Source organism: Labrus bergylta, chromosome 22 (assembly GCF_963930695.1).
Source record: "Labrus bergylta chromosome 22, fLabBer1.1, whole genome shotgun sequence".
In the NCBI taxonomy this organism is placed as follows: Eukaryota; Metazoa; Chordata; class Actinopteri; order Labriformes; family Labridae; genus Labrus; species Labrus bergylta.
Window position 1 is genome coordinate 2,790,046 of NC_089216.1, and position 27,237 is coordinate 2,817,282.

The window sequence follows — 27,237 nt, forward strand, 5'->3', positions numbered from 1 at the left end:
AAAGGTAAAGAAGATGAGGAAAGGAAAGGTAATAAAGGTGAGTAAGGGAATAAAGGTGAGGAAAGGCAATAAAGGTGAGGAAAGGAAAAGGAATGAAGATGAGAAAATGACATGAAGTTGAGGAAAGGAAAGGAAATGAAAGGAAAGGAAAGGACAGGACAGGTAGAAAAGGAAAGAAAGGAAAGAAGGTAAGGAAAGGAAAGGAAAGGTAAAGAAGATGAGGAAAGGAAAGGTAATGAAGATGAGGAAAGGACAGGGTAGGAACGCCATCCCTGCCGTTAATAAGAGACGTTTATCAAAGCGCTCTTTAAAAGCTCCTCAGCTGCTGACGGCTGAACAAACAGACAGAAGAGGAGAGAGAGCGGGCGAGGTGGAAGGCGAGGGAAGAAGGGAGGATGGAGACGAGACCTGCGGGGTCAGACGGAGGGACGAGGAGACTGAATAATCAAGAAAAGAGAGAGGACAGGAAAGGAGGAGCACTGAAAGGAATGTGAACCTTTGAGAATGACGGTGAAATAAGCTCATACATCAAAATGTTTGAAACCACATGTATGAGTCTGTACGACCCTTCAACCCTATTTCAGCCTTTTTTCACCTCATTAGCTCAAATCCTCTTCTCCACACTTCACAGACTTTGTTGTTTTTTCTTCAAAATGGTCTTAAAAGATTAAAATGAATGGCTTTGTTGACATTGACAACAGGTCGACTAAACGCCAGTCAGCACCAGAATTACCGATATATCGGCCGATATTTTTCTTTAGATCTCTCTTCAAACGGAGATAAATGAACACATTTTAACCCTCAGGCATCAGTTTCATTTACGACCCTATTAAGTCACTAAGGATACAAATTTCCATGCCAAAAAAACTGCTATAAAATAGAACAGATTGATATTTGTTTCTACTTTTTTCTGCATACATCTCTTAAACAACTCCAGCCCTGCTCAAAACTACCAAACATTCAATCATTTTTAGGAATTTAACCCTTTAAATGCCAGTTTGATTGCATGATTCTGGCATTTAAAGGGTTACATTCCTGATAATTATTCAATATTTGATAGTTTTGAGCAGAGCTGGAGTTGTTTAAGAGATTTATGCAGAAAAAAGTAGAAACAAATATGAATCTGTTCTATTTTTAATAGCAGTTTTTTTTAAGTGGACATTTTTTGTCCTGAGGGACTTAAGAGGGTAGTAAACATGTTGTGTTCTATTGATCTATTAAAATTAAAATGTGCGTTCCAAAATGTGTCAAGAGAGAGACTTTCTTACAAAAAATGGTGCCATATGCACTAACACAGACAAAATGATGACCAGATGAAGAGGAGACTTTTGACCAAATGGAAAAAAAAATGTCCATAATGACGCATGAGGGTTAAGCGTTGATCCCTCTGATGCAGTTATATCTGAGATAAAATGAGCCGACACCGATGGTCACTGGATATGATAATATCGGCCGATATTATCGGCTGGGCGATAAATCGGTCGGGCTCTAGTAGTGTGCAGGACTTTTTCTTTTCAATGTGGCTCAATATTTAAAAATCTGAAGTTGTCAGTTAAAGCCTAGACCATAAGAAAGGGGGCTCTCAAAAGCTCTGAGGACTTTCGAAGTACGACATTATGAATGAATAGTGAAACTTTAAAATCCAACTCTTCAGAAGACATTCACTGGAGCTTCCAAGCGATCCTGACAATCCTGTTATCAATCAAATCCGGCTCACTTAAAACAACAAGAGGAAAATGTGTGTTTGTGGTCAAAAAAAAAGGGATGTGGTCTCATTTAAGAAACACACTGTATTCCAGGGTAAATTCATCCATCTGTGTGTGGTCAATCACACGATCCTCCGGCGGTCCCATCCGGTTAGCCGTACAAGCTTTCACCATCGACGATGACAACTTATTTTGTTGCTGTGGTGATCTGACCGAGGCAGCCTCAGGTACTCAATACACGTCGAATAAACACAACGGATGATTGGTTTTAGCATTTCTTGTGGGGGTATGTTTCCACATTTTGGGGCTTCTTAGATCACATTTGTGCTTGAGATTAATCAAGAAAGTCAAATAAAACAACTCAAGAGACTGTCGACTAAATTTATTCGAACAACCAGAACATCGTATGTGAAATCGTTCAGTGTGAAAAAAACAAAACAGATTTGTGTGCATCTCTAGCAGACTCCCATTTTGGACTCCGTTTTGTTATGAAGCAGTCCCATGTGACTTCAGCGTGTGTCTCGTGATGCCAGAAGCAGCCTTGAGTTAGAAAACACAGCAGCACAGTAAGTCACTGCCTCGCAAAACGCCACAAACGCACTGATTCGAGACTCCTGGAAAGGATTCGCCACGGTGTATAAAATGCTCCACGTGCATCCAGAAACCTGTCCGTCAAAAGGAACGGCCGGTTAGGGCAGCCAAAAGTCAAGAGGTGGGATCACGGCAAAAAAAAATATGATACTGATGTGCGACATGACGGAGCTTACTGCTGCATCTGTGATAAAAAAAGAAATATATGAGTGGGAGTGTTTGAAGAGTGAATCTGAAGGGTTTTGAGGTGTTTATTCTGCTGGAAAGCTTCTAAAAATGGGGATTCTGCTTCAGCGTTTGAGACGTTTAAATTCACATAATCAACCACCAAATCACCGTAAAAGGAGCGGGGTTCAGGTTAAGTCTTGTGGAACGATCACAGATTGCTGCTTTATGGCAGGTATTTGTTCATGTCACTCAAGAAACACCGCAAAAATGAAGTCTGGTCTTCGAGTTTCAGAGGCATTTTTTTGTGAGTGTTTCTCTTAGAATATAACCTTGACACACACACACGGAGCCAACACACTATGCCTTTTTCAAGGACTAAAAACCACATTCGGTCAGACAGATACCAGGGCTGGAAATTCTTTTTTTTTGTCTGGAGTAACAAGTGGTAAATACATTTTTATGTTATTTTTTCATCCTTCATTGTTGGATTTTAAAGGAGCAATCTGTAAGATATCTAAAGAATGAAACGATAAAGGTATCTTACTATCTGATCATTAAGGAAACATGCTATGTTGAAGTGCTGGCTTCTCTGACAACAATGCAGCAGCCAGTATGTCCTCCTTCTAACTTTAGATTCTGGTCCTGAATGCTCTGGATTTTTTTGGACCAGAGAAGGTAAGGCGGTTTTAAGGCGGTTTTAAGGCGACCCCCGCACACGGCCGTTTTGGCCCCCCCCTTGGTTTGCCAGATATGACAGCAGTTATCAGGTCAAACCAACAGGTGTTGCAGTGGACACTATTTTTTTAAATATGGACTTTTACATCTAAATTAGGCAGAACATTGGACTGGAGCAGGAAATTAGGGGGAGAGAGCGAGGAATTACATGCGGGAAAGGAGCCACAGATCGGCCTTGAACCCGGGCCGCTCGATAAATCAACTGTTTTTTTTGGTCCATTTGCTGAAATCATGGATGGACTGTATATTTCAAGTGAAAGTAACCACCATCCCATCATCCATTGGGGGGGTTCAAAAGCCAATTTAGCTTGGAATTTGGCGTTTTGGCAGTCACCATTTTGACAAAGCTGGAAGTGACCATATTTGGACAATTGGGTGAAGTAAGGTTGGCGCTCTCTGAGGAAGTACTCACTTACTGAATGGGGGAGGGGCTCTGCTTTTTCAGATACAAGTAGAGGGGCTCCAAGAAAAAGGTTTATGGTCTTTACCCAAAAACAAAACTGGTACACAGTCGGAGATGTCTGGTTACTAATTCCCTCCCTGGTTGGGATAAAGGTTCGGGCACATGAACACAGATTCAGGCAAACGTGCATCACTCTTTTTTCAATCTCGCATGCTGGTTGGTAAAGTCTTGGGTAGGGTATTAGGGCTCAAAATTGTTGGGTTAACAGGGTCAGTCGGGGATTGGTAAACAGCACTCTGTTGCAACAACAACCCAAATACTCACCGGTAAGGTGGCATGTTCTATTGGCGTTCCCTATGGTGAAAAACATAAACCGTGAAATTTAGCGAATGGCGAGACAAAAACGTCTGTGTTATTAATGGAAGACATTAAAAAGTTGAAGGTGAGTGAAGGAGTTTTAATGGCCCCGTGGATTTTTTTTCCACCTCTGTGTAGAGTATTTACTGCACGTAGGCTCTTTTGGATGAGGCTGATCTGGCTTTATCTGGCGGTTTGTAGCAATGTGCTGAAGCTCCATGGAGAACCGAGTCAGTCCTGGACTCACAGAAGGGGGGGAAGCTGCCGCCAAACCTCCTCAAGCACGGCAGAAAACCGATCAAGGAGCTTATGGGGCATAAAATTGGCGAACCATGGCCAGAGCGAGGTCCAAAATTGAGGTGATTATTTTCACTCCTGAGGCCTTCTCAAGCCTTCCCTGATCCATCTTTAAAATGTGAGCTCAATTTGATTATGAGTATTTAGCTAACACTAAACTCTAAGTGGTATTATTAGCCCTGGGATAAAGTAACACTTTCCTCTCTAGGACGATGAGCGTGTGTGTCCAAAGTTTTTGAAGAAACTTGAGCCAGCTGAGCTTTCTTAGTGCACGTCTGCTTCCAACTAGTAACATTGAGAGCTGTTAAAACAACCACATAAGCACAAACACACACACACACACACACAGACAGACACACACACACACACACACACACAAAGACAGACAGTAGGCCGGGCTGGTGCAAGAATGCTGCTGTGTCACGGTGAGCCTTCATTTAACCGAGCGTGTGTGTGTATGTAGGATTTCAGAGCGCTTACTGTTACTTGCATAACATCCCGGATTTTTACAGTCGTAAAAATACAAAACAATCACTTATTCTTGGATTCTTGACGCCTGTCCAATGACTGTTTTGGAGCTTGAATCTTTTCTGAACTCGCCCTGCCTTTGTGTTTCCTCAGGCATCCCCAGATTTGATCTATTCTCTTTTACTGGAGTTGTACTGAAACATATTGTGTTCATTTAACTCTAACCTTAAGCTGTTAATGTCTCAGGGGATAAATGCAGTCATCCCAAAGTACCGCACATATTGTCTCTATACCTACCAAGCAGTAGTTCAAGCACAAGGAATAGCAGTAGGACTAGCAGAAGAACTAGCAATAGGACTAGCAGCAGGACTAGCAATAGGACTAGCAGCAGGACTAGCAATAGGACTAGCAGAAGGACTGGAAATAGGACTAGCAATAGGACTAGCAGCAGGACTAGCAGTAGGACTAGAAGAAGGACTGGAAATAGGACTAGCAGAAGAACTAGCAGTAGGACTAACAGTAGGACTAGAAGAAGGACTAGCAGAAGAACTAGCAATAGGACTAGCAGCAGGACTAGCAGTAGGACTAGCAGAAGGACTGGAAATAGGACTAGCAGTAGGACTAGCACAAGGACTAGCAGTAGGACTAGAAGAAGGACTAGCAGTAGGACTAACAGTAGGACTAGAAGTAGGACTATCAGAAGAACTAGCAATAGGACTAGCAGCAGGACTAGCAATAGAACTAGCAGCAGGACTAGCAGTAGGACTAGCAGAAGAACCGGAAATAGGACTAGCAGTAGGACTAGCACAAGGACTAGCAGTAGGACTAACAGTAGGACTAGAAGAAGGACTAGCAGTAGGACTAACAGTAGGACTAGAAGAAGGACTAGCAGTAGAACTAGCAGCAGGACTAGCAGAATGATTGGAAATAGGACTAGCAGTAGGACTTGCAGTGGGACTAGTAGTAGGACTAGAAGTAGGACTTGCAGTGGGACTAGCAGCAGGACTAGAAGTAGGACTTGCAGTGGGACTAGCAGCAGGACTAGAAGTAGGACTAGCAGTAGGACTAGCAGCAGCACTAGCAGAAGAACTAGCAGTAAGACTAGCAGTAGGACTAGCAGCGGCACTAGCAGAAGAACTAGCAGTAGGACTAGCAGTGGGACTAGCAGTAGGCAGTAGGACTAGCAGTAGGACTAGCAGTGGGACTAGCAGTGGGACTCGCAGTGGGACTAGCAGTGGGACTAGCAGTGGACCTAGCAATAGGACTTGCAGTAGGACTAGCAGTGGGACTAGCAGTGGGACGAGCAGTGGGACGAGCAGTGGGACGAGCAGTGGGACTAGCAGTGGACCTAGCAATAGGACTAGCAATGGGACTCGCAGTGGGACTAGCAGTGGGACTAGCAGTGGACCTAGCAATAGGACTTGCAGCAGGACTAGGAGTGGTAGCAGCAGTGCTAACAGAATCAGTAATCTTGTATTCTTGCTTCTATTGACTCCCATCAAAAGTATCTCATTCGCTGTTGTGTGTTATTCTACTCTTTAACATGATCACCTCTTTCTTTAGAGGGTCATACCACCCAGCTTTTTAGATCCATAACATCTGATCTACTTAGGAGGCCCCGCTCTGCCTGTGTGTGTGTGTGTGTGTGTGTGTGTGCGTGTGTGGGAGTGTGTTAAAGTGTGTGTGACGGGGTCATGTCCGGGGCTCGTGAGGGTGAAAGAAAAGCTGCTTAGAAGTGCTGGAAAACACTTAGCTCGACCACCTTGTGTGTGTGGCCTTCTGCCCTTGTGACCCGCTTTGGACAAATCTGGGGGCCAAATAATCTTACAGCTAACTAGTGTGTGTGTGTGTGTGTGTGTGTGTGTGTGTGTGTGTGTGTGTGTGTAATCCCATTTTATGAAGTAATGGGAACAGGGATCATGGGTGTTTTTTACAGGGGACAGGACTCTGGTCCGTTTAAAAACAGGGGTCTTGGTTGGCTTCCAGAGTACGGTGCGCCGTAGGTGAGAACGCATTCTGGACCAAAGAAGGGAAGCGAACCCAAAAAGCAGTGCATTGTGGGTTGAATTTGGCCATCTGTAAACAATGCCAAATAGCTTTGCCGAGCGTGGCTTTGCCTTCAGTCCTCCTTACTTGTTAACGTCCACATGCCTGAGCTAAGTGTGGTCGATATGCCAGTTTAACCTGACACAGCAGATATAGATCAAAATACTGACAAACTGAGCCACGCTATTCTTCCACTGTCCTGATGTCTACTTTTGGATCATGGTGCAGCATGAAGCTGGATGGCAGCAGCCACTGACCGGAGCTACAGCCCCATCTAATGGTGCCAGTCCACAAACATTTGACAGACTTTTTGTGTGCTTGACAAAGTGAAGTTTGAAAGCAAATCAAACCAAATGAAAAATGCTAAAATTACAACTCCAAAACTCCAAGTCCAAAAGACTTCATATGTGAGAGTGACATCAGACTAATTCTTCTGCTTCATATTGTAAAGCAAAAAAAAAACTAAATTTTTTTCTCACCAAGAAACAAACAAATACAGACGTTATCTTTAAAATATAAAATAATGTATTCTTTTACAAGCTAACTGGCTTTTTCATAAGGGAAATTATCAGAATATAAATGTTTAAATGAATGAAATGATGAGAAAGATGAACGATTGAGTTTATAAAGGCTCCTATATCAAAGTTGTATAATCCTGAGTATTAGTAAAGTGAGCTAACGCACCCTAATTACTTCACTTTAAACAACTGACGACTTAGAATACTGAACATGCTAATGCTAATGCTCAGCCAGACAGATGTGTGTTTTTTTCCCCTGACAGCGTCACGTGGAAAAAAAATGTATTTCTTAATGTCTACACTGTGAAACAGACTCGGTACAGTCCGGCGTGCAGGAGAATAATGTGGTTAGAGAGTCGGGCTGTGGAGTCAATAGCCTGAGCCGCTGTATAATCGGGTGCTGCCGACCTGACCGGCTCACCCTTTAATGAGCTTAACGGGCCCCATGTTAACGATCTAACCCGTAACAAGCCCAAACTCGAACCGACTAAAGCAGATTGTCCAGCCCTGTGATGTCTCAGGCTAACATGCACAGAGACGGGGGAGGGGGCTTATATAACACACGGACAGACACACACACACACACATATAGACCAGGTATGTATAAAAACACACATACTGCTGCAAAGTAACGAAAACATGTGAACGTGCAGATTTAAATACCTGTAAATGTGGATTTTTTTTACATTTATCAACATTTCAAGTATAACGTATCGATATTTGTGTCACCTTCAATTTTGAAAATTATCGAGTGCACCTTTGCGTTTATATGAGTGTGTACTTACGGGCAGGTTGGTAAAGACACTGAAGGTGCTCCTCAGGAAAGCGATCAGGTCGATCAGGTAGTCGCTGGCGTCCTGAGTCCCGCCTCCCGGCACGGGGGCCATCCAGTCATAATCAGCCAGCTGCAGGAACTGATCGATCTTTGCGTTCAGGCTAGTGTAGATCTCCGCCTCGGCTGCATGACGAGCGTCCTGCAAGAAGACCAAGCGTGAGCATGTACTCACTAATAACCGCTGATTTAGAGCTGCCATATTCTTTGAATTTACTTTAATTTGTCAACGTTACATAAAAGGACAAAAGCAGAGAAATAAAAAAGAAAGAGTAAAACAGGGTAGTTAAAGGTTCCTGGGTGCACCTTGAAGGTGGAGGTGCCGTACAGCTTGGTGGCGTTCGCCGTGTCAGGCGGGACGTTTGTGATGTTTGATATGAACTCCTCCAGGAAGTGGCAGCTCTGCTCCAGGTGGGTGGTGTTAATGATCACCTGCACCAGCTGGGATCCAAACAGAGGACACAATAATGAAAAGGGACGTTCATTTAGTTTGATTTATTTTGAGCTATTTTCACTTTAGTCTCTCTACTCACAGATATTTAAGTTGACAGACCATATTTGGAAACGTATCCACATTTTGGAACCTGCGCTAAGATTCAGATTTCTTACAGCGATTGTTTGAAAAAGAAAGTCGGCATGTTTATATTTCCACAACACACAAGACTTTCTTTTTTTTTTTGGTTGCTTCCTGTTCGCTTGTTTGGTCTTAATGGTGTTTGGGTTGTGAAAACAAACAGCACAGGAAGTGGAAATTAAATAATCACACACATGGTTATGACAGTTCTGCACGGATGCGACAACAAAACAACAGATTGAGAAGAGGAAAAGTTTTTTTTTTTTTTCTGTCTGGAGAAACTTGAGCTGGAAATGTTGAGAAACACAGAAACTGAACAATGGAGTTACACTCACTAACTCGATCCCTCGGAAAGATTATAACAGCAGGTTGTTTTATCTACACACACACACGCACGCACGCATATAGCACCTCAGCAAGCCCGACGTTCTTCTTCTTGATGGCGTACTGGAGACAGTTGCTGAGAGTTCTGGTCAACAACAGATTGGTGGACTTGCGGATCATGTCGTCGACCTCGGTGGAGCTGAGGACACACAAACGGACACATCACATGAATAAACTGAGAGTATATGGCATAGAATAAGCAGGTGGTGCTAAAGTGATTACTTCCACTTCTCGCAGACACACAGCGTCTGCGTCTGAAGGCCAGAACAAACAGTTTAAGTTAATTTGTCCCGTCTGCGAATCTCTCCGTTTGGGGAAAAACTGGAAATGTCAGCCAATTCAAATGAGCGCATGAGCACGCCTGAGCTGTCGGGCTCATTAAGAGTCTGACACAGCTTTAATTTTCCCGATAATACTTAAAATCCTTTAGGGGGGAATTCCACTATTTCCATTACAGCCGGGGGATGGGGAGGTGGGGGGTTGTAATGGGGTTGGGAAATCTAGCCTTTCAATGTTTTTTTTTATTTATTATGTTCTGATTATTATCGTTATCATTTTATCTGTCTCTCTTTTTAGGTACTTTGGTCCTTGCCTTCTCTTTATCTTTATCTGGCGTACACTGCGGGGGAGGGGCGGGGGATGGGTGGAGGGGTACTGCAGTATCACAATGTGTGCCTTGTTCTGCTTTGTCAAAATTTTGTACTTTTATTGCTGCTGTCCCTGACTGAAAAATAACCAATAAATATTTGATCACAAAAAAAACCCATATAATCTTTAAATCAAATGGAACACAGTTTTTCTTTTTCTAATCCGTCCTGATAAAAGACTTAAAATTATAAACATGGATCCATCCTCGAGCCTCAGCAGACTTTTAATAAGTCATAAAATTACCCACCTCAACTCAGCCAACTTTACGCACAGAGAGCCAGCCGGCTGTTCGGTCTGAAATGAGCTCAAATTTACAGTAAAAACAAAATGTTTTCGACGGCGCTAATCAGACCCACTTGCAGATCGTCTGACGTATTATTGTGTTTGAAATGTGGGCCATGTTTGGGGGGGGGAAAGCCAACAGACTTTCTGCACATGTTAGGAGTCTGATGTCATGGCGGTATGCATTGTGTTCGCATTTAATAACAAATCATGAAGTTGAAGGCCTCTATGAGAGTGTGTTTAACGTCTAATATGAGTGAAATAGAATCTGCAAACAGGAGATGGATCAATGTGGACAGAGAGACGTAGAATCACAGACACAAAGCAGGCAAGATGCATTCTACATCGATCAGCGTTTCTCACAGATAAATACTTTATATGTAGCAAAGGTGGGTTGCAAATTTGTCTTTTGAATATATTTGAAAGATTGCATAACCATACAATAGTGTTGTAGTACTCAAGATCTGTCTTGGTCTTAAGACCACTTTTTGAAGGAATTTGTGCATTTATTGTTTAATTATGGCCCAAACCATTTCACAGTGGGTCACAGGGTGTCTCGACTTTTGACGATCAACGTTTGACATTTTTCTTCCAGAAATATCTAAGGTCAAGTGTTTGGAATGGGACAGGTATAAAAACCATGACACAGCACACAGCCTGGTTAAGTTTTTTTCAAAAGAGACACACAAACTAGACACAGACTAGAGAGTCAGGAGAGGTCAAACAGAGCAGAGATAATAATCAGCAGAAACAAAAGCGATCTCACTTTCTCTCTCTCTGCGGGACGATGAAGAAGAATCTGTGTTCTGCTGTGTTTGATTCCAACACGCTGTGGGTAACAAACACATTCCAACCAAATCAGCAAATTATCTGTGACTGGAATTCAACCTAAGCGCACATACACAAACACACATACACAAACACACACACACACACTGTGTCGCTTAAAGGAGAGCGAGAGCTGGAATTTCAAACTGTTTCCAAAAAAAAAAAAAAGTGCAGAGGAATCCTAAAAACGTTCCGACAATTTGAGAGCAAAGAGGGATGAAATTCCTGGAGCGGCAGAATTGCAGAGTGGACAAAAAAAAAGTGATGTGCGTGTGTTTTGAGAGCGGCAACAAGTCGATGTATGCTTGTGAACTCAGTGGGCACACGCACACTTATACAAATATAGACACGCCGCAGAATTCAGATAGGATTTCATGATATTTTCGCCGCCATCAGTCACAATAAATGCGCGGCGGTCGACGCTGTCAGAAGGAGGCCAAGTGCCTTAAAGTGCAGCCGTGTTTACAGCTTCGGTGAGTAATGGATGGATTCATGCGGAGCCATTTCCAAAAGAATACCCACAAAGAGCAACAGTGACAGCAAAGAAAAAAAGAACATACTGAACAGAGAAAACTGTTTGGAGCAAACACACTACGTCCTGATGCAAGAGTGAAGCAGCGATGCAACACAAATCAAGTGTTGTCATCAATGAATCCGCCAAGTACACTCTGTTCTGTGTAGTTGATGTAAGTGGGTTATTGCTTTGTTTGTGTGCGCCCATTGCTCTGTCAGATATTTTTTTGAACAATGGCATGCAAATAGAGTTCCTCTCATATTTTTCTTTCACCCTCAAATGGCTCCTTAGCACGACTTTCTACATCATTTGTCAGGGAAACAGCACTTCTGACACTAAATATCACTGCGGTTCGACTCTCAAACCGCCCGCTGACTGAAATAAACGGACGTGTCTGAAACATGATGAAAGAGAGAGACAGAGAGTGGGTTCAGTGCAGTAGCACTAAATGATAGGGTTGTGTACGTAGAACTTGATATGAACTGGAACCGGGTCGAGGTCTTTTCTAAATGGGTCTTTGTGTAAGCAAAGCTCAAAACTACAAAATGCGTACTGGAGGGGGGACAGCGGGTGTTGTTAGATGTAACAAATGTAAAATGTCATGAGTGGCTTGTAAGCTGCTACTGGATGCTTTATGTATCTATCCATCCATCCATCTAACCAACAATCCATCCATCTATCCATCCATCCATCTAACCAACAATCCATCCATCTATCCATCCATCCATCTAACCAACAATCCATCTATACATCTATACATCCATCCATCCATCCAACCATCCATCTTACAATCAATCCATTTTATCATCAATCCATCCATCTAACCATCCATCTAACCATCCATCTATACATTCATCCATCCATCCATCTTACAATCAATCCATTTTACCATCAATCCATCCATCTAACCATCCATCCATTTATACATCCATCCATCCATCCATCCAAGCATCAATCCATCCATCCAACTATTGATCCACCCATCCATCCATCTAACCAACAATCCATCCATCAGTCCATCCAACCATCCATCAATCTATCTAATTAGCATTTGCTGAAAGCGAACTGTGCTAGTTCTATTTGAATGACTCAAACTTGGTGCAGTGTTACATAATCATAGCTAACAGCTTATTCAACAAGGTACGGATGTCATTACAGTACACAATAGGCTAAAAGTGACAAAGCTGTCAGGGTGACTCCCAGCAAGATCCATGATGACAGTCTTTGGAAAATGCACTACGATACCTCAAGTACAAGATGAGGCTTCGGCTCAATCGATACCTTTGTCAAACAAAAGGATGTGCTCATGCTTGTATGGTCATATTTCTGTGAGTTGCTTAAAACAGAGCTGTGGTACATGCAGGAACTTTGGACTAAGCCTTCATTAGACATGCCTTAAAGCACTTGGCACGTGGTCCACAGTGGCTGGATCTCTTCTGGTGTTTCTGATTGAACGGCACGCTATACCATTTGATTTTGAATTGCCCGATTCTTTTTGATCGCGTAGAAATCGTGGCCAAGAGGAGTTGTCTCTTTCATCCATACTTGTCTCTGTTTCTTTCCAGTCCCTTCCTCGAACAGGCTGACGGAGCCTGTATGCCTTTTCTCACCAACACCTTGTTTCATATTCGCAGTTCAACACATTCACACCCACAATCCTCTAACCCTGAACCCAACTTTGGGGTCAAGTAGAGTGTGGCTCAAGGGCATCTTTATGGCAGATCCAGAGGCAGATTTTTCCCATGTTTTTCCCTTGTACAGATATCAAACCAGCCAACTTCAGGCTATGAATCCAGTTGCTTCTACATCTGGAGGACAGGTTGATTTCAAGGCTTTCCTTCAAGCGTTCATGCCAACATCACTTCATCTCCTGCTTCTGCTGAGCACTATTCGTTGAAGCAGCCAAGGTCAAACTAACATGTTTCAGGTCTTAAAATCTAAAGTAACATCTCTGCGTCTTGAGCCATGCTAACCAAGTAACTGGCATCTCAGGCTGCCAAAGTTTAGACCATTCAAAGTATGACCTGATGAAGGTTTTGTTGGGGACGACTTAGTCCATCCAAGCTTCCTGAGCATAACTGCTTCAATAATTCTAAGCATATCTAGTGCCTTCATAATACTCTTAAACACTGAGACATACAATGTAGCTTTGCTTAAGATCCTTCCAAGACAAGAGTGTACTTTTTAACCCGAGAATGTTTGAAAAACTGAGACAGTCCTGTCAAACTAAAAGTATGCAATATGTTGAAAAACCTTCCAGAAACATTGCCTAAAAATTATTGTGTTAATCAGGTATTGTTGCACTTAGGCAAATAATCAATCTAAGGAATAAAGGAGGGGAACTCTGGACGCAAAAGCCAACTTCAAAAACATAGATGGAGCAAGACAAAACTTCTTTGGAAGCACGGGTGGATGAATCTTGTTTGCCTTGATTACCCAAAAGGTTAATGGTCATGTTTTTATTTTAAATGGCATTCCCACCAAAAGTTATCCAGACATTTAAAATAAAGTAACCAAATGTGGAGCTACAGTCCTCCAAGCAGGTGGCCAAGGTTCAAATCAGACTTGTGACTCCTTCCCCACTCTTGCTTTCCTTGATTTCTGCCTCTATCTACTGTCCTGTCTAAATAAAAGGCATAAAAAAGCCCAAAAATAAACCTTAGAAAAAAAAGAATTACCAAATGTGAACCCCACAGTTGCCCTAAAGGTAAAGTCTTGGTATCCCCAAGGTAATCAAGGTTAGCTTTCTTGGAAAAATGGATTTTCTTACCAAATTTCAAAGGAATCAAAAGATTACTTGAGATAATTTGGTTGGGACCAACGTGGCCGATCAATGGACCACCAGGCAGACATTTCCCTCCCCGAGCCAAGCTGCTAGCATTGCTAAAAACACAAAATGACTAACAGACAACTATTTGTACAAAGTCAAAACTGCATACGAGGAGCTTACGAGGATCACATAAAGTTGAAGTTGAAGCAAATACACAAGCATACTCTCTTTCCGCCCAAATCACAATTACAAACAGAGGTTACGGTCAGAGGTCAGAGGGATCAATGACCACAATCCCCGCTTCATCATCAGGTCTGCTTCCGGACCCGGTGCATCTGTGTGTGTGTTTGAAGCGGGACAGGAAGGCCGGCCGCCGCGGTAACCAGATAGCAGGGTGTGTGCAGGACCGTAAAGAAATCAGGCCAGGTCAAATAATGAGAGTCATTACTCTGATTGAGAAGAGCGATTAGTGCTGTCTGGTCAGAAGGAGACCAAAGAGGAAGTGTTACACACACTAAAAAAAACATCTGTCTGAACATTTTGTTCGTTCAGACTCAGACGGTTGATTTCAAAGAGATCCTTTAAAGAATGAGACCGAAGGAGAGTGTATTAGTGGGACTATCTTAACAAGAGACTTGATTTTACAACGATTTCCTTCAACAGGTGCTCATGTGAACTTACTATGACAACTTGAATAAAAAGAAAGCTAGCATCATAAACTTGGCCTTGTATATTTTTACAAGTCTTCACAGCTAATAGACAATAAAATCTACCTATTTGCCCATTTTGTGGGTTTTATGATGATTTGGATCAATGCTATCAGTCAATCAGATAATTTGACACGGTAAAGAAAGAAAACAACTCAACTATCTTTTCTAAAGAGCCAAAGATTGATCTTAAGTTTGAACATTTTTAGAGTCTGTGTCTTCGCCTAGCTGTTAAAGCAGCGCTTACATCCGACCGTGTCTGAATATTAAATATCCTGTCATCCATTTTTTTTGTTATTGTACAAATTATTTCTCTTTCTCTCCTTCACCTTCTCGTGTCTCTTTGTTATTTCCGCCTGTCACGGATCAATGGCACCTTTTCTGATTGGCTCCCGACCCCCCCACCGGCAGTCAACACACTAATACTAAAATACAAAAGAAACATGTAAACAGAAATAAAAAACACATGCAGGGAAACATCAGGCAAAAGTGTGTGAACAGTACAACCTGTTCTATTCAGCGTTTTTTTTTCTCAGTCCACAAGTGCAGCAGCTCTCGTTTCCTGTTGGTTTATATACAACTTTATGAGCCCACGTCTTCTCGTGTGTTGATCAGTGTGTGTGTGTGTGTGTGTGTGTGTGTGTGTGTGTGTGTGTGTGTGTGTGTGTGTGTGTGTGTGTGTGTATCTGGCCACATCCCAGCCTGCTGAATCTTCCTGAGACGGGAGAAGATGATTTCTGATTGCTCCTCTCATCCGTAGAAAAGTGGCTGCATTGTTTTAGTTTACTCATCCATCATCTTTAACCCACACACACACACACACACACACACATATACACACACATATACACACACTCAGATGGTTACTGTTTGATTTGGACAGATCATGGAACAGAAGCTGGACCCGATCGCTGAGCTTTGGTGAGTGTGTATTTGTGTATTTGTGTCCACATGTAGCGCCAACTCTAATCAGACAGAGCTTCCTGGTTAGGATGGAAAGAAGTCCGCTTATCCCCGATGATTGTGAGTATGTGTGTGTGTGTGTGTTTGTTTATGTGTGTGAGGAAGAAAAAGTGGGAAAGAGATGTTCTAAATGGTATAAAAGTGATGGAGAAATTGGAATTGGGCGACAGGTTGGTGAAGCAAAACCCCCAGTTGAAGAAAGAGGCCGTAGCTTTTTCCTGAAAAAATAAAAGACAGACTTCTCCTAAAGTGAAGCTGCTCCATCGTCCCTTCAGGGCCTCCCTACATGTGTGGTGGTGACTGTGTCTGCAGAGACTCTGTCCTCTGATTGGATTTTACTGTTCTGCTTTGTTCTGGTTGACTCGGGACGTTTCTGGGCGGGGGAGCTGGTGTGTTCCCTCTCAGCCAATGACAGAGCAGCAGGTGAGTTTAGGAGTGCCGAAATTGGACGTTATTCAATCCGGGGGGGGGGGGGAAATTGACGGACGTGGACGTAGCAGTAAACAAAGAGAAAATCACCTGAGATGCAGGTCTTCAGAGTATTTCAGGCAGGCGTAGATGAACTCTTTGAGCAGGCAGTAGGCTTTCGGCACAAACTCGGAGAAAGGGAGCTTCTTGGGGAAGGGAAGCTGGAGCAAACAGAGCAAAGAGAGGGCATTAATGAAGACGGATGGTTACACAGTTTACTTCTCTTGGACAACCAATACGACGATCTCTAAACAACTGTTCTACCACTAGTGTAGTAGAACTCAAAATCAGTCTCGGTCTCAAGACCACTTCTTTAAGGTCTTGGAATAGAAAGCATTTCTACTCGGTCTTGTCTCGGCCTCAGGACTGGGCAGACTCCTGATATGAAATCAAGACCGGACAAGACCACTACTGATTGGCTATTCTTTCCACGTTGTTATTTTTGCTTAGAAGGAAAATGGCCCCTTTCTAAAAGAACGAATAACTTCAATTCATTCATAATTTGATTTTTTTTTATCCCCGGGTTACGGCTGCAACCTTCCCTAAGTGACCGCTGCACACATGATGACTTTTCAGTGGTATTTATCGTCTTTGTCTTGACTCGGTGTGGATCCCTAAATGTCCAAGTCTTGCTGGTCTCGGTTATGTCTTGGTCTGGACTACAACACTACCACATACAGTACTTTTAAACAAGTTTTTCCAGCATTTATAAACCATTCTTTGTGAATCTGAAGTGTCCTGATCGCTCTTTACCTTTTCCAGTTCAGGGTCTTGCAGGGGGAACTGGGAAGTGTAGTGTCTGTACTCCTGCTCCGTGGAGACGGGGATTGGACTGAAGTTGTCCTGGTCCAGCACCTGCCTATGGGAGGTCGAAGAATCACAGGTAAGTTTTTTTGTTTTTTTTAAAGTGGACAGAAATGACTCAGATTCCTTCAGCCTTGTACCCTCTCTTTCTCAAACACACAAACATATATAAACAATCATCCCACTGGGGGTCATTCTATTGCTTGAGGTTTTCTTACCACCCTCCCATCCCCCTCCCCCCCTTCTTTCACCACCACCCCGTTTCTCGTTGCCGCTCCAAAGGTTTCGGACGTTCCAGCGTTCCGTGGAGAGTCCGTGAACCGGAGAGCGCTCCCTCTCCAACAATACAACACAACATTCCTGTGGCTTCCCCAGAGTGTGTGTGCATTTGTGTGTGTGTGTGTGTGTGTGTGTGTGTGTGTGTGTGTGTGTGTGTATGTGTGTGTGTGTAAAAGAGAGAGAGAGAGAGAGGGAGCGTGTGTTTGTTTGTCTGCCCTCGCTGCAAGTCCCTCTGGTGTCATTGGACAGAGGCGATGGTGAAACAATGGCATGTAAAAAGCCCAAACACACACAGACTATAACACACACACACACACACACACACACACACACAGTCTTGTAAGGGTAGTGCCCATTCTTAAGGGCAAAGAATGTCCCGGAAAACTTGTTTTAACGCACTTCCTCTCTCTGGCTGGTTGTAAAAAACTTCAAAACCAGGGCGAGGAAGTTTCCCACAAACTGGATCTGCCCTCCTGACCTTCTGACTAAAAAAAAAAAGTGGAAGGTCAGAGCAGCACATACTCGGTAACACGCGGCCTAACACGCACACGGACCACTTTTACAATGGCTTCATGTTCCTGCCGAGAGGTGAGAGTTGGGTCGATGTCGAGGTTGGTCAGTACCTGAAGGTGAGGTTCCACCTCTTGAGCAGGATTTCTCCGTACTGGTCCCTCATCTCCAGCAGCATGTCGAACAGCTGGGACACCGGGAAGCCGTAACCCTGCAGGACGCCGAAACCAAAGGGGAGAAAACCAGTCAATGTTTAGCTGCATCTTTAAAAAAAGACCAAGCAACCTGCTCCTGCTAGGACTGCAACAAATCCTTAAGTTTTTCTTTAACTTATAAGACGGGACGTTTTCAGCTGAACAAATGTCTTCAACTTGAAATGATTGGACAGTTGGATAAATGAGTCTGTTGCCATCTGTTGAAAGCCTTTACATGTGTAGTACATTGTGTTTTACATAAGGCTGTCACATTACGATTCATTGCTAGATGTCGATAGTTAATCGTGATTAATCACATTTTTAACCACATGTTTAAAATTAATATATTTTGCTCATTAAAGGCTTTATATGCTTTTTCACACTTAAATATAATAGAAATCAAGTATCTCCTCTGAAAATAACTCTGTGAGTCATGACTGTCTACAATGGGTGTAACACCCGAGTCCCACTGTCTGTGATGTTTTCAGAGTTTTCAGAGTCCTATCTTCACTTTGTTTACATCGCCGAGACGACCGGCTGACTCCTCCCCTCGTGTATAAAAGTTGTTTAATTGAGGGACTAGAGAAAAGAAGAATAACATACTGTACTCACTGCTTAACTGTGTTTCTAGATCACGCTCATTTCAGGTCAATTTACATGAAGTGTGAAGATACCAGCATAATAAAGATCGCTAGCATTAGCATGCTAACACAACAATGCAGCGCGAGTTGTTTTGGTTTCATGCTGGTGCTCAAGGGCGACATCTGCTGGATCAAAAAATCACATATAAAGCCTTTTAAAAAAAACATTTTATGCTTTTATTTTATATTTTGTACTGTCTTCAGTTTGTATTACTTCCTGTTTGGATAAAAAAAAACCTGCTTCAAGAAAAAAAAAGAAAATAAGAAACGTCCTGTAGATCAAAAGTAATAACATTAATTTAACCATGAAAAAAGGAACAGGAACTGGCTCCAGATTGAAAAGTTAATGAAATCAGACAGAGTGGAAAACGAATATGTGACATCACATTCGATTCAGCCAAAGAGGGTTTAGAAAGTTAGAAAGTTCTGGAGACTGTAGTTTCTGTTATATGTGCAGAATTGTGGTCAATCCATTGATAAGTTCATGTGGTCAAACCTTTACAAGAACAAGTTAAACCTCTGAGGAGTTAATTCAGCCGTTCTCTGTCACCTCATCACTTTGCCTAAATTACTTTTTTGGCATGGTACCAACCATCCATCTCCTCCCTCGTTCTCTCTCACTCATCTCTGAATGTTCCTCCTCCATCACACTCACCCATACCCAGGTTAGTTCATACATACACAGGGAGAAAATGATAAAACGTCTTTTTCTAAAAGGGTCGAATCAAGAAAGAGAGTCTTTCTTTAGAGACTGGCTGGCATCCATTTTTGAAGTACAAAACATGCTTTGAATGAGTTTCATGGGCCTCTGGGGTCCACTAGCTCACAGCTTACATGGAATACGCCAAAGATATCTGAACATAAAACACCAATAAGACAAGAAAAATAATAATTTCATGCAGCATGATGTTATGAAGGGCTTCAGGGACGGAGCTGGACACACGTACCTGCAGCGTGTCGGCAAAAAGGACAATGAGGTTCTTCAGATCGAGCACCAGGTCCGGGTTGTCACAGTACGACTGAGGAGACAGACAGACAGAGTGTGTGAGACAGCTCGTATTATTCTGTCTGTCTCTAAAGTGTGCGTGTTGTGCGTACATGGGGTTGTGTTCACTTACAGAGTGCGTTCTCAGGGCGGCGATGATTTTGGACAACGCCAACTCCCAGAGCTCCTCCACGTACGCTCGGTTGACCAAACCCTGCGTGGTGTGAAGGACGTGATCCTCCACGACAAAGAAACTGGATGAAACGACAAAGACACACAGCTTAGTTCATGACACATTGGAAACACATTAGGGAAAAAGTTTGGTACAGAACCAGAACATTTAAAACACCATCTAGGACTCTTTAAACCCAAATTCTTTATCGTTGCCGTGGTAACACTGAATGAGGAAGCATGAGCTGCTACTGAGAGCTGCCGTACTGTTGCTGTGATAAAAATGTCATGTAAATTATACTCTGATACATTAGCTCGTCTGTAAACATATTCTCTTCCTCAGGTCGGTTTCGCCCGGTCGTCTTGACTACGGTCAACTCGGAGGTCGTTTTCATTGGGGGTGGGGACGGGGGGTTGGGGGGAGTAGCAGTGAGAATCACTCCCATGATTCACCACCAGCCTCGACGTCATCTTTTGTTCATTGCTTTGTTATTGAGAGCCCCCTGGTGGCAGAATTTACAAACCGTGCCTTTAAGAGGTCACCTACAAAAATATATTTCCTGTCAAAATACAGTGTCTTTATAAATATTGGTTAGTGCTATCCAAAAATCCATCAGTTCCATCCTCCTACGCTCCAGTCTGTGGTGGCTCAGCTTTTCTGAGATACTAGTACGGGGTGCTCCAATGGAAAAAAGGTTGGGAAATACTGACTTAGGCCAAAACTGCACCAAATAAATAGTCATGGGAGAATACTTTCTTATTTTATAGTTTGGTATTTTTGCAAAATCAAGAACAATATGCAACTGTTTGGATGACGGGAAATATAAGAGATTGATTTTATTTATAACTCATGTGGGAAGAGAAGAAGGACCAGACTTTGACTCAATATTGGAAGCTACCCAATGTTAAAAAACTGATTGGGATTGGAGGCAAAAAAAATTGATAGGAACATGTTTGGTAATGTTTTGGGTTTTTTTCAGGGCACCAACCCAAAGACTTTAACAACTCTCATCCATCCACACTGAGGAAATAAAGGTTGAGTTAATGAGTGACTGAATGAAGACAGACAGGATAGCTCTAATTAAAAGGTTGGTCCAGTTGTTAGGGGGAATAAAAGGAAAATGAAGGATTCAATTAGTGAAAGACTCAAGACTTTTACGGATCAAGGAATAATTGGAGGAACTGGTAGACGGATGGGAAATGAGGGAAAGAATGGATGATTGGATGGCAGAGAAAATGCTATGACTGAGAGAAAGGATGGCACGTTCCAAATGTCAAATGGGAATAACAGACCTGAGTGTGTGTAAGTGTGTGTGTGTGTGTGTGTGTGTGTGTGTGTGTGTCAGTGTCCAGCCTTGGCGGTGTTTATAGAAGTGTCTGCTCGACCCAGACAGACAGAAGGAATAACAGCAATAAGCCAACCCCAGGTCACACACACTCTATCAATCGTCGCTATTACGTTTGTGTGTGTGTGTCTGCAATGGAGAGAATTGGATGGAGTGATGGATGAGAGGAAAAGTAAAAGAGGGGAAGGGTGATTGTGGCCAGAGACAGAGAGAGAGAGTTAAACAAAGATGGAAAAGAAAAACAGTCGGAGGGACGGAGGGATGAAAAGACGTCAAACAGTCAGAAGTCACTCAAGATGAAATGAAATGAGGTGTCGCTAAACGTCCAATGTTTGCTCTCGCTCAAAGTTTCTCTTTCTCAAAGTCTTTCACTCGGTCTGCTGCCAAGTTACACAGACATCTTACAATGGAAGGAGGGATGGATGGATGGATGGATGGATAGATGGATGGACAGGTGGATGAATGGATAGATGAATGGATAGATGAATGGATAGATGAATGGATAGATGGATGGATGGATAGATGGATAGATGATGGATGGATGGATAGATGGATGGATAGATGGATGGATGGATGGATGGATGGATGGATAGATAGATGGATGATGGATGAATGGATAGATAGATAGATGGAAGGATGGATGAATGGATAGATAGATAGATGGATGGATGGATAGATGGATGAATAGATAGATAGATAGATGGAAGGATGGATGGATGGATAGATGGATGAATAGATAGATGAATGGATGGATGAATGGATGAATAGATAGATAAATGGATAGATGGATGGATGGATGGATAGATGAATGGATAGATGGATGGATGAATAGATAGATGAATGGATAGATGGATGATGGATAGATAGATGGATGATGGATGGATGGATGGATGGATAGATGGATGGATGGATGAATAGATAGATGGATGGATGGATAGATAGATGATGGATAGATGGATGATGGATAGATAGATGGATGATGGATGGATGGATAGATGAATGGATAGATGGATGGATGGATGGATGGATGAATGGATGGATGGATGGATGGATGGATGATGGATAGATGGATAGATGATAGATAGATGATGGATAGATAGATGATGGATGATGGATAGATGGATAGATGAATGGATAGATGGATGGATGGATAGATAGATAGATGGATGGATGGATAGATGGATGATGGATGAATGGATAGATAGATAGATGGAAGGATGGATGAATGGATAGATAGATAGATGGATGGATGGATAGATGGATGGATGAATAGATAGATAGATACATGGAAGGATGGATGAATGGATAGATGGATGGATGAATGGATGGATGAATGGATGGATGGATGGATGAATAGCTAGATAAATGGATAGATGGATGGATGGATGGATAGATGAATGGATAGATGGATGATGGATGATGGATAGATGGATAGATGGATGAATAGATGGATGGATGGATAGATAGATAGATAGATGATGGATAGATGGATGGATAGATGATAGATAGATGGATGGATGGATGGATGGATGGATGGATGGATGGATGGATAGATAGATGATGGATAGATAGATAGATAGATGATGGATGGATGATGGATAGATAGATGGATGATAGATGGATAGATGGATAGATGGATGGATAGATAGATAGATAGATGGATGAATGGATGATGGATAGATAGATGGATGATAGATGGATAGATGGATAGATGGATGGATAGATAGATAGATAGATGGATGAATGGATGATGGATAGATAGATGGATGATAGATGGATAGATGGATAGATGGATAGATGGATGGATAGATAGATGGATGGATGGATGGATAGATGGATGGATGGATGGAAGCATGGTTGAAGGAGTGAGGGGTTGGTAAAGGACTGATGTGCACCTCGTGCTGGGTGAACCTGAATAAGCTACAGAAGAAGCCCTTAGTGTAAAGTAAAGTTATTTTCACTGTGCCTCAGACTTTTGATTTATTTTTCATGATTAGAATACTGTCTTATGTTTTAGGAAGCCAAACTAATACCTGTGGGTGGTAATAGTAACAGACTTTATTTAGTAAAACAAACAAACAGGGACAAACTTACCCAACAATCTGATTGAAGTACCGCCTGTATCCCTCCAGAGTTTCATGCTATGAATGAAAAAGAAAGAAAACATATACAGCCGAAAGCCAAAGAATGGGAGAAAATACAAAGATCAAACAGATAGATAATAAATGGGTCCAAAAAGTCACTTGTATAATACAACTTTAACAAATAAATAACGTTTTTTTAACATATTAATGTGTGTGTAAACATTCAATTTCTTCAATATTCCCATTAAAGATACAGTTAGTTGATAATTAAATTAAAGGGATGTATTTGTGGGGATGGGAGTGTATGTGGGGGCTGGGGGATGGGAAGGTGTAGTTAGGCTTGTGTGGACATACACAAACATAAAACAAAGTGACAGTGCAGGGTCGTACCATGTTAGAGTGGGGTTGCAGAACGAGGCGGGCCTGTTTCCTCCTCTGCTTTCTGTAGTAGTTCTCAAACACATCACGCAAACCCTAAAACACAAACTGCAGGTAAGAATGGATTGATGGAATCAAGGTTTAAATTTTCTTACACACAAAGAAAAGAAAACAGAGGATGATTTATAAGGTATTTATTCCCCCTAAGATTATTTTTGTTTGAAGCTGTTATCGACTTCTGTGGAAAGTGAATTTAATGAGATCAAAAACCAAATGTCAGACCCACTGAATGATGGGAAATTTAGGAAACGGTCATGTGTGTGTGTGTGGTAGAGACAGATAATGTGTCTTTGATGAACAGCCCTGTTTGCGGTCTAGTTTTGGTTGGCGTCACTGGTCAGACATCAAAACTTAAACCCACACAACAAAGAATGAGCTCTCTAAACTCTACCTCCTCATATCTTTATCTTACATTACACAGAAGTTCTCGCTCTCTCTCTTATCTCTCTCTGGTGTGTGTGAGAAACTTGTGGCCTATGAAGAGTCCAGACCAAGAACGCTCATAGATAAGACGCCAAGAGTGGGCAGATAACAAAACAAGACCTTTACCAGCTGACCAGATGATCTAGAGAACACATACAGTATATCTACCCTGCTGACTTCTGGGCTCTGACATTATGCTGTTTATTCATTTGTGTGGTGACTAATACCTTGCAATCTGTTTGATAAGATGTGTAGACATTCTGTGATCTTAACAAGCACATCTTTGTGTTTTCTTTAGTCCTTTATAAAGTGGGATTCAGCAACAGTGCTGCAATTGTTACAGCTTTGTACTTCTATTTTCTTGGCTCATCATTGGGAGTAAGGAAGGAGAGAGTGACTTTTAAGCAACGTCTGGTTTCCCCTAGGCTGGGCGTCACAATTTAATCTGCAACAGGTTAATATTAGTGCCCCAGTGTGTCTTTAATCTGACCCTCAATTGAACAATGTCCATTGAATAAAACATCTAGGAGCCACAAACTGTGAATAGTATATGAATCTCACTGGACCCAAGTCAGTTTTTAATCTTGAAGTGTTTCATAACTGTATTCAGTCTGATGTAATGGGTTGACAAAGCTGTTCTTTAATTCTCTAAATTCCCCATTTGACCCTCAGCTGAAACAATGTGTATTCAACAAACAAGCTGCATCAAATGGCCATGACCTCTTCATTATACAGAGCTCGCTTTCCCCGAGAGAGAGAGAGAGAGAGCAAAGAGGTGAAATCCAGGGCTGTGATTGTGAATGTCATAAAAAGAGTTGAGTCAAAGAGAAATACTGTGCAAAGAAAAGAAATACAGACCAAGTTGCAAAAAAGCTGTAAAACCTTAAAAGAACAAAAAATGGAGAAAAGCACGGCGCCAAAAGAAGTTCAAGAAAAACCTGAAAAAATTAGAGGGATAAAAGTGGAAGCAGATAAAGACCTATAAAGAGTTCGATAGATTGAATTTTTTTTTTTTTAATAAGTGAGATCAAGTAATGACAGATTGTGGATATGAATGGGCCAACTAAAGAAGAATGTCTTCAAGCATGTTTCTCCTTCCTGCAAAACTGTATTTACTGGTATGTCTTTCTAAAGTTGAAACACCATAACACACTTTACTTAAGTAACCAAATGTCTGAAGTCTTTCTGATAAAAAAAACAAAAACCTTTTGCTGAATCCTTTGAGCAATCTCCGAACCAATCCATTATTATGACGATGATATATAGTAAACGGCCAACTTCTTGGTAATTCAGGTGAAGCCAAGGGTTAGCTTTAAACATCCTCCAGCCAAGACTGCCGACAGATATTTCTACAAAGTAAGAGCCGTCTTTCTTTGGTTCACTTCATCCCCCCATTCAGCCTTTTCATTAGTTTCTGGTGAGTCTTAGTGTCAGTGCAAATAGTAAGTTACACGGAGGCTTCACTCTCACTCAGTGGTATGATATGGACAAAAATTGATGTTTTTGCTATGAATGGTTCTTCTGTTTTGGACTCTTGTTTTCTTTACCTTTAAATGCTGGTATATATATTTGTTTTTTCAAGTATGTGAAGTTCTAATACCAGCTGTTTTATTTTGGTTAGATCACCCCGGTCTGATCAGTCTGATGGTCTGGCTACTACCTTTCCCATTTCCTCCCTTCTATTCAGTTTCTTGGACTTCAGGCTTGTGTTTACACTCATCTCCAGTCAGCGCAGATTTCTTAATAGAGTGCACTACGTGTGTGTGTGTGTGTGTTTGCGTAACAAAGGAGTATTGTTCAGGACTCCTGCTGGAAAATCACGGACTTTAAACATGGAAAGGAGAACGAGCGGGATGGAGGCAGAGGCTGGGGAAATAAGGGGATGGATGGCAGTGGAGAAAGATTTGGAGAAAGTGGAGGTCTTGATTGCAAATGGGAATTTAAATCCAGGTTTACTAGAAAAATAAATTAAACTGTTACATGCGCGTGCCTGAGTGAGTCGAGTCATTATCATTTAACAATAAAACCCGTGTGTCTGAATGTGTGTGTGTTCTTGATTTTCCAGTCGATGCCTCTGTGTTGGACATTCTTGATTTCTTTTCTAATGGTAAATCTACGTCGTTGCCCAATGACCTGTCAGTCAAACTGCTGCAACACCACTTTAACGGATAAAACGGTTTCAGATGTGTGCGTATCCGTGTCTTTAAATAATAAAAAAAAACAAATCTCCAAGTGTATAATCGGAAAAGAACAATGCTTCAATTATGCAAATTATAAAGGAGTGAAGAAACAGACTTGAAATCACACGTACAAAAGATCAATATGACTACACACTCACATTTGGTGAACCGTTTCCATAGGAAGACAAACTCCAAGTCTGTGTTAGAGGTTTATATGTGATTTTCACACTTAAATAATAGAAATCAAGTATCTCCTCTGAAAATAACTCTGTGAGTCATGACTGTCTACAATGGGTGTAACACCCGAGTCCCACTGTCTGTGATGTTTTCAGAGTTTTCAGAGTCCTATCTTCTGTTTGTTTACATCGCCAGGACGGCCGGCTGACTCCTCCCCTCGTGTATAAAAGTTGTTTAATTGAGGGACTAGAGAAAAGAAGAATAACATACTGTACTCACTGCTTAACTGTGTTTCTAGATCACGCTCATTTCAGGTAAATTTACATGCAGTGTGAAGATACGCGCATAATAAAGATCGCTAGCATTAGCATGCTAACACAACAATACAGCGCAAGTTGTTTTGGTTTCATGCTGGTGCTCAAGGGCGACATCTGCTGGATCGCATATAAAAAAAAATCGCATATAAAGCCTTTAAGTAAATCTCTATTCACAGATTTTGAATGGACACAGAAAAAAAGGGCAGGACAGGATTTCAAAATCGGAAGTGTTCTTATATTGGTTTGTAGAACAAGCAGTATCGTCCACTAGGCTTTCAGCAAGGATTTGACTGTAGCTTAGAACGTAGTCTGTGCTGAGAGCAACAATTGACTGACATTTAGCGACTTTAATAATATCTATTAACAGATATCTACATTAAACGGCAGCAAAAAAAAAAGCTCCGGGAAGCGGTCCCTCAACTCCAAACT

At 42.0% G+C, this 27,237-nt stretch overlaps 2 protein-coding genes across 2 annotated transcripts in view; both read right to left on the reverse strand.

Moving 5' to 3' along the window:
* Positions 1–27,237, reverse strand: part of exoc6b (exocyst complex component 6B) — a 79,794-nt gene that overhangs the window by 28,700 nt on the left and 23,857 nt on the right. The window contains 10 exon segments of the mRNA XM_065950372.1: positions 8,075–8,263; positions 8,428–8,562; positions 9,107–9,218; positions 16,311–16,420; positions 17,013–17,118; positions 17,966–18,063; positions 19,635–19,706; positions 19,806–19,926; positions 23,284–23,330; positions 23,664–23,747. Of these exon segments, the coding sequence (XP_065806444.1) occupies positions 8,075–8,263; positions 8,428–8,562; positions 9,107–9,218; positions 16,311–16,420; positions 17,013–17,118; positions 17,966–18,063; positions 19,635–19,706; positions 19,806–19,926; positions 23,284–23,330; positions 23,664–23,747 (1,074 nt within the window).
* Positions 3,970–8,068, reverse strand: LOC136177360 (mucin-1-like). The gene has a single exon (XM_065950373.1). The coding sequence runs from the start codon at positions 6,222–6,224 to the stop codon at positions 5,034–5,036; it is 1,191 nt and encodes a 396-aa protein (XP_065806445.1). The 5' UTR covers positions 6,225–8,068; the 3' UTR covers positions 3,970–5,033.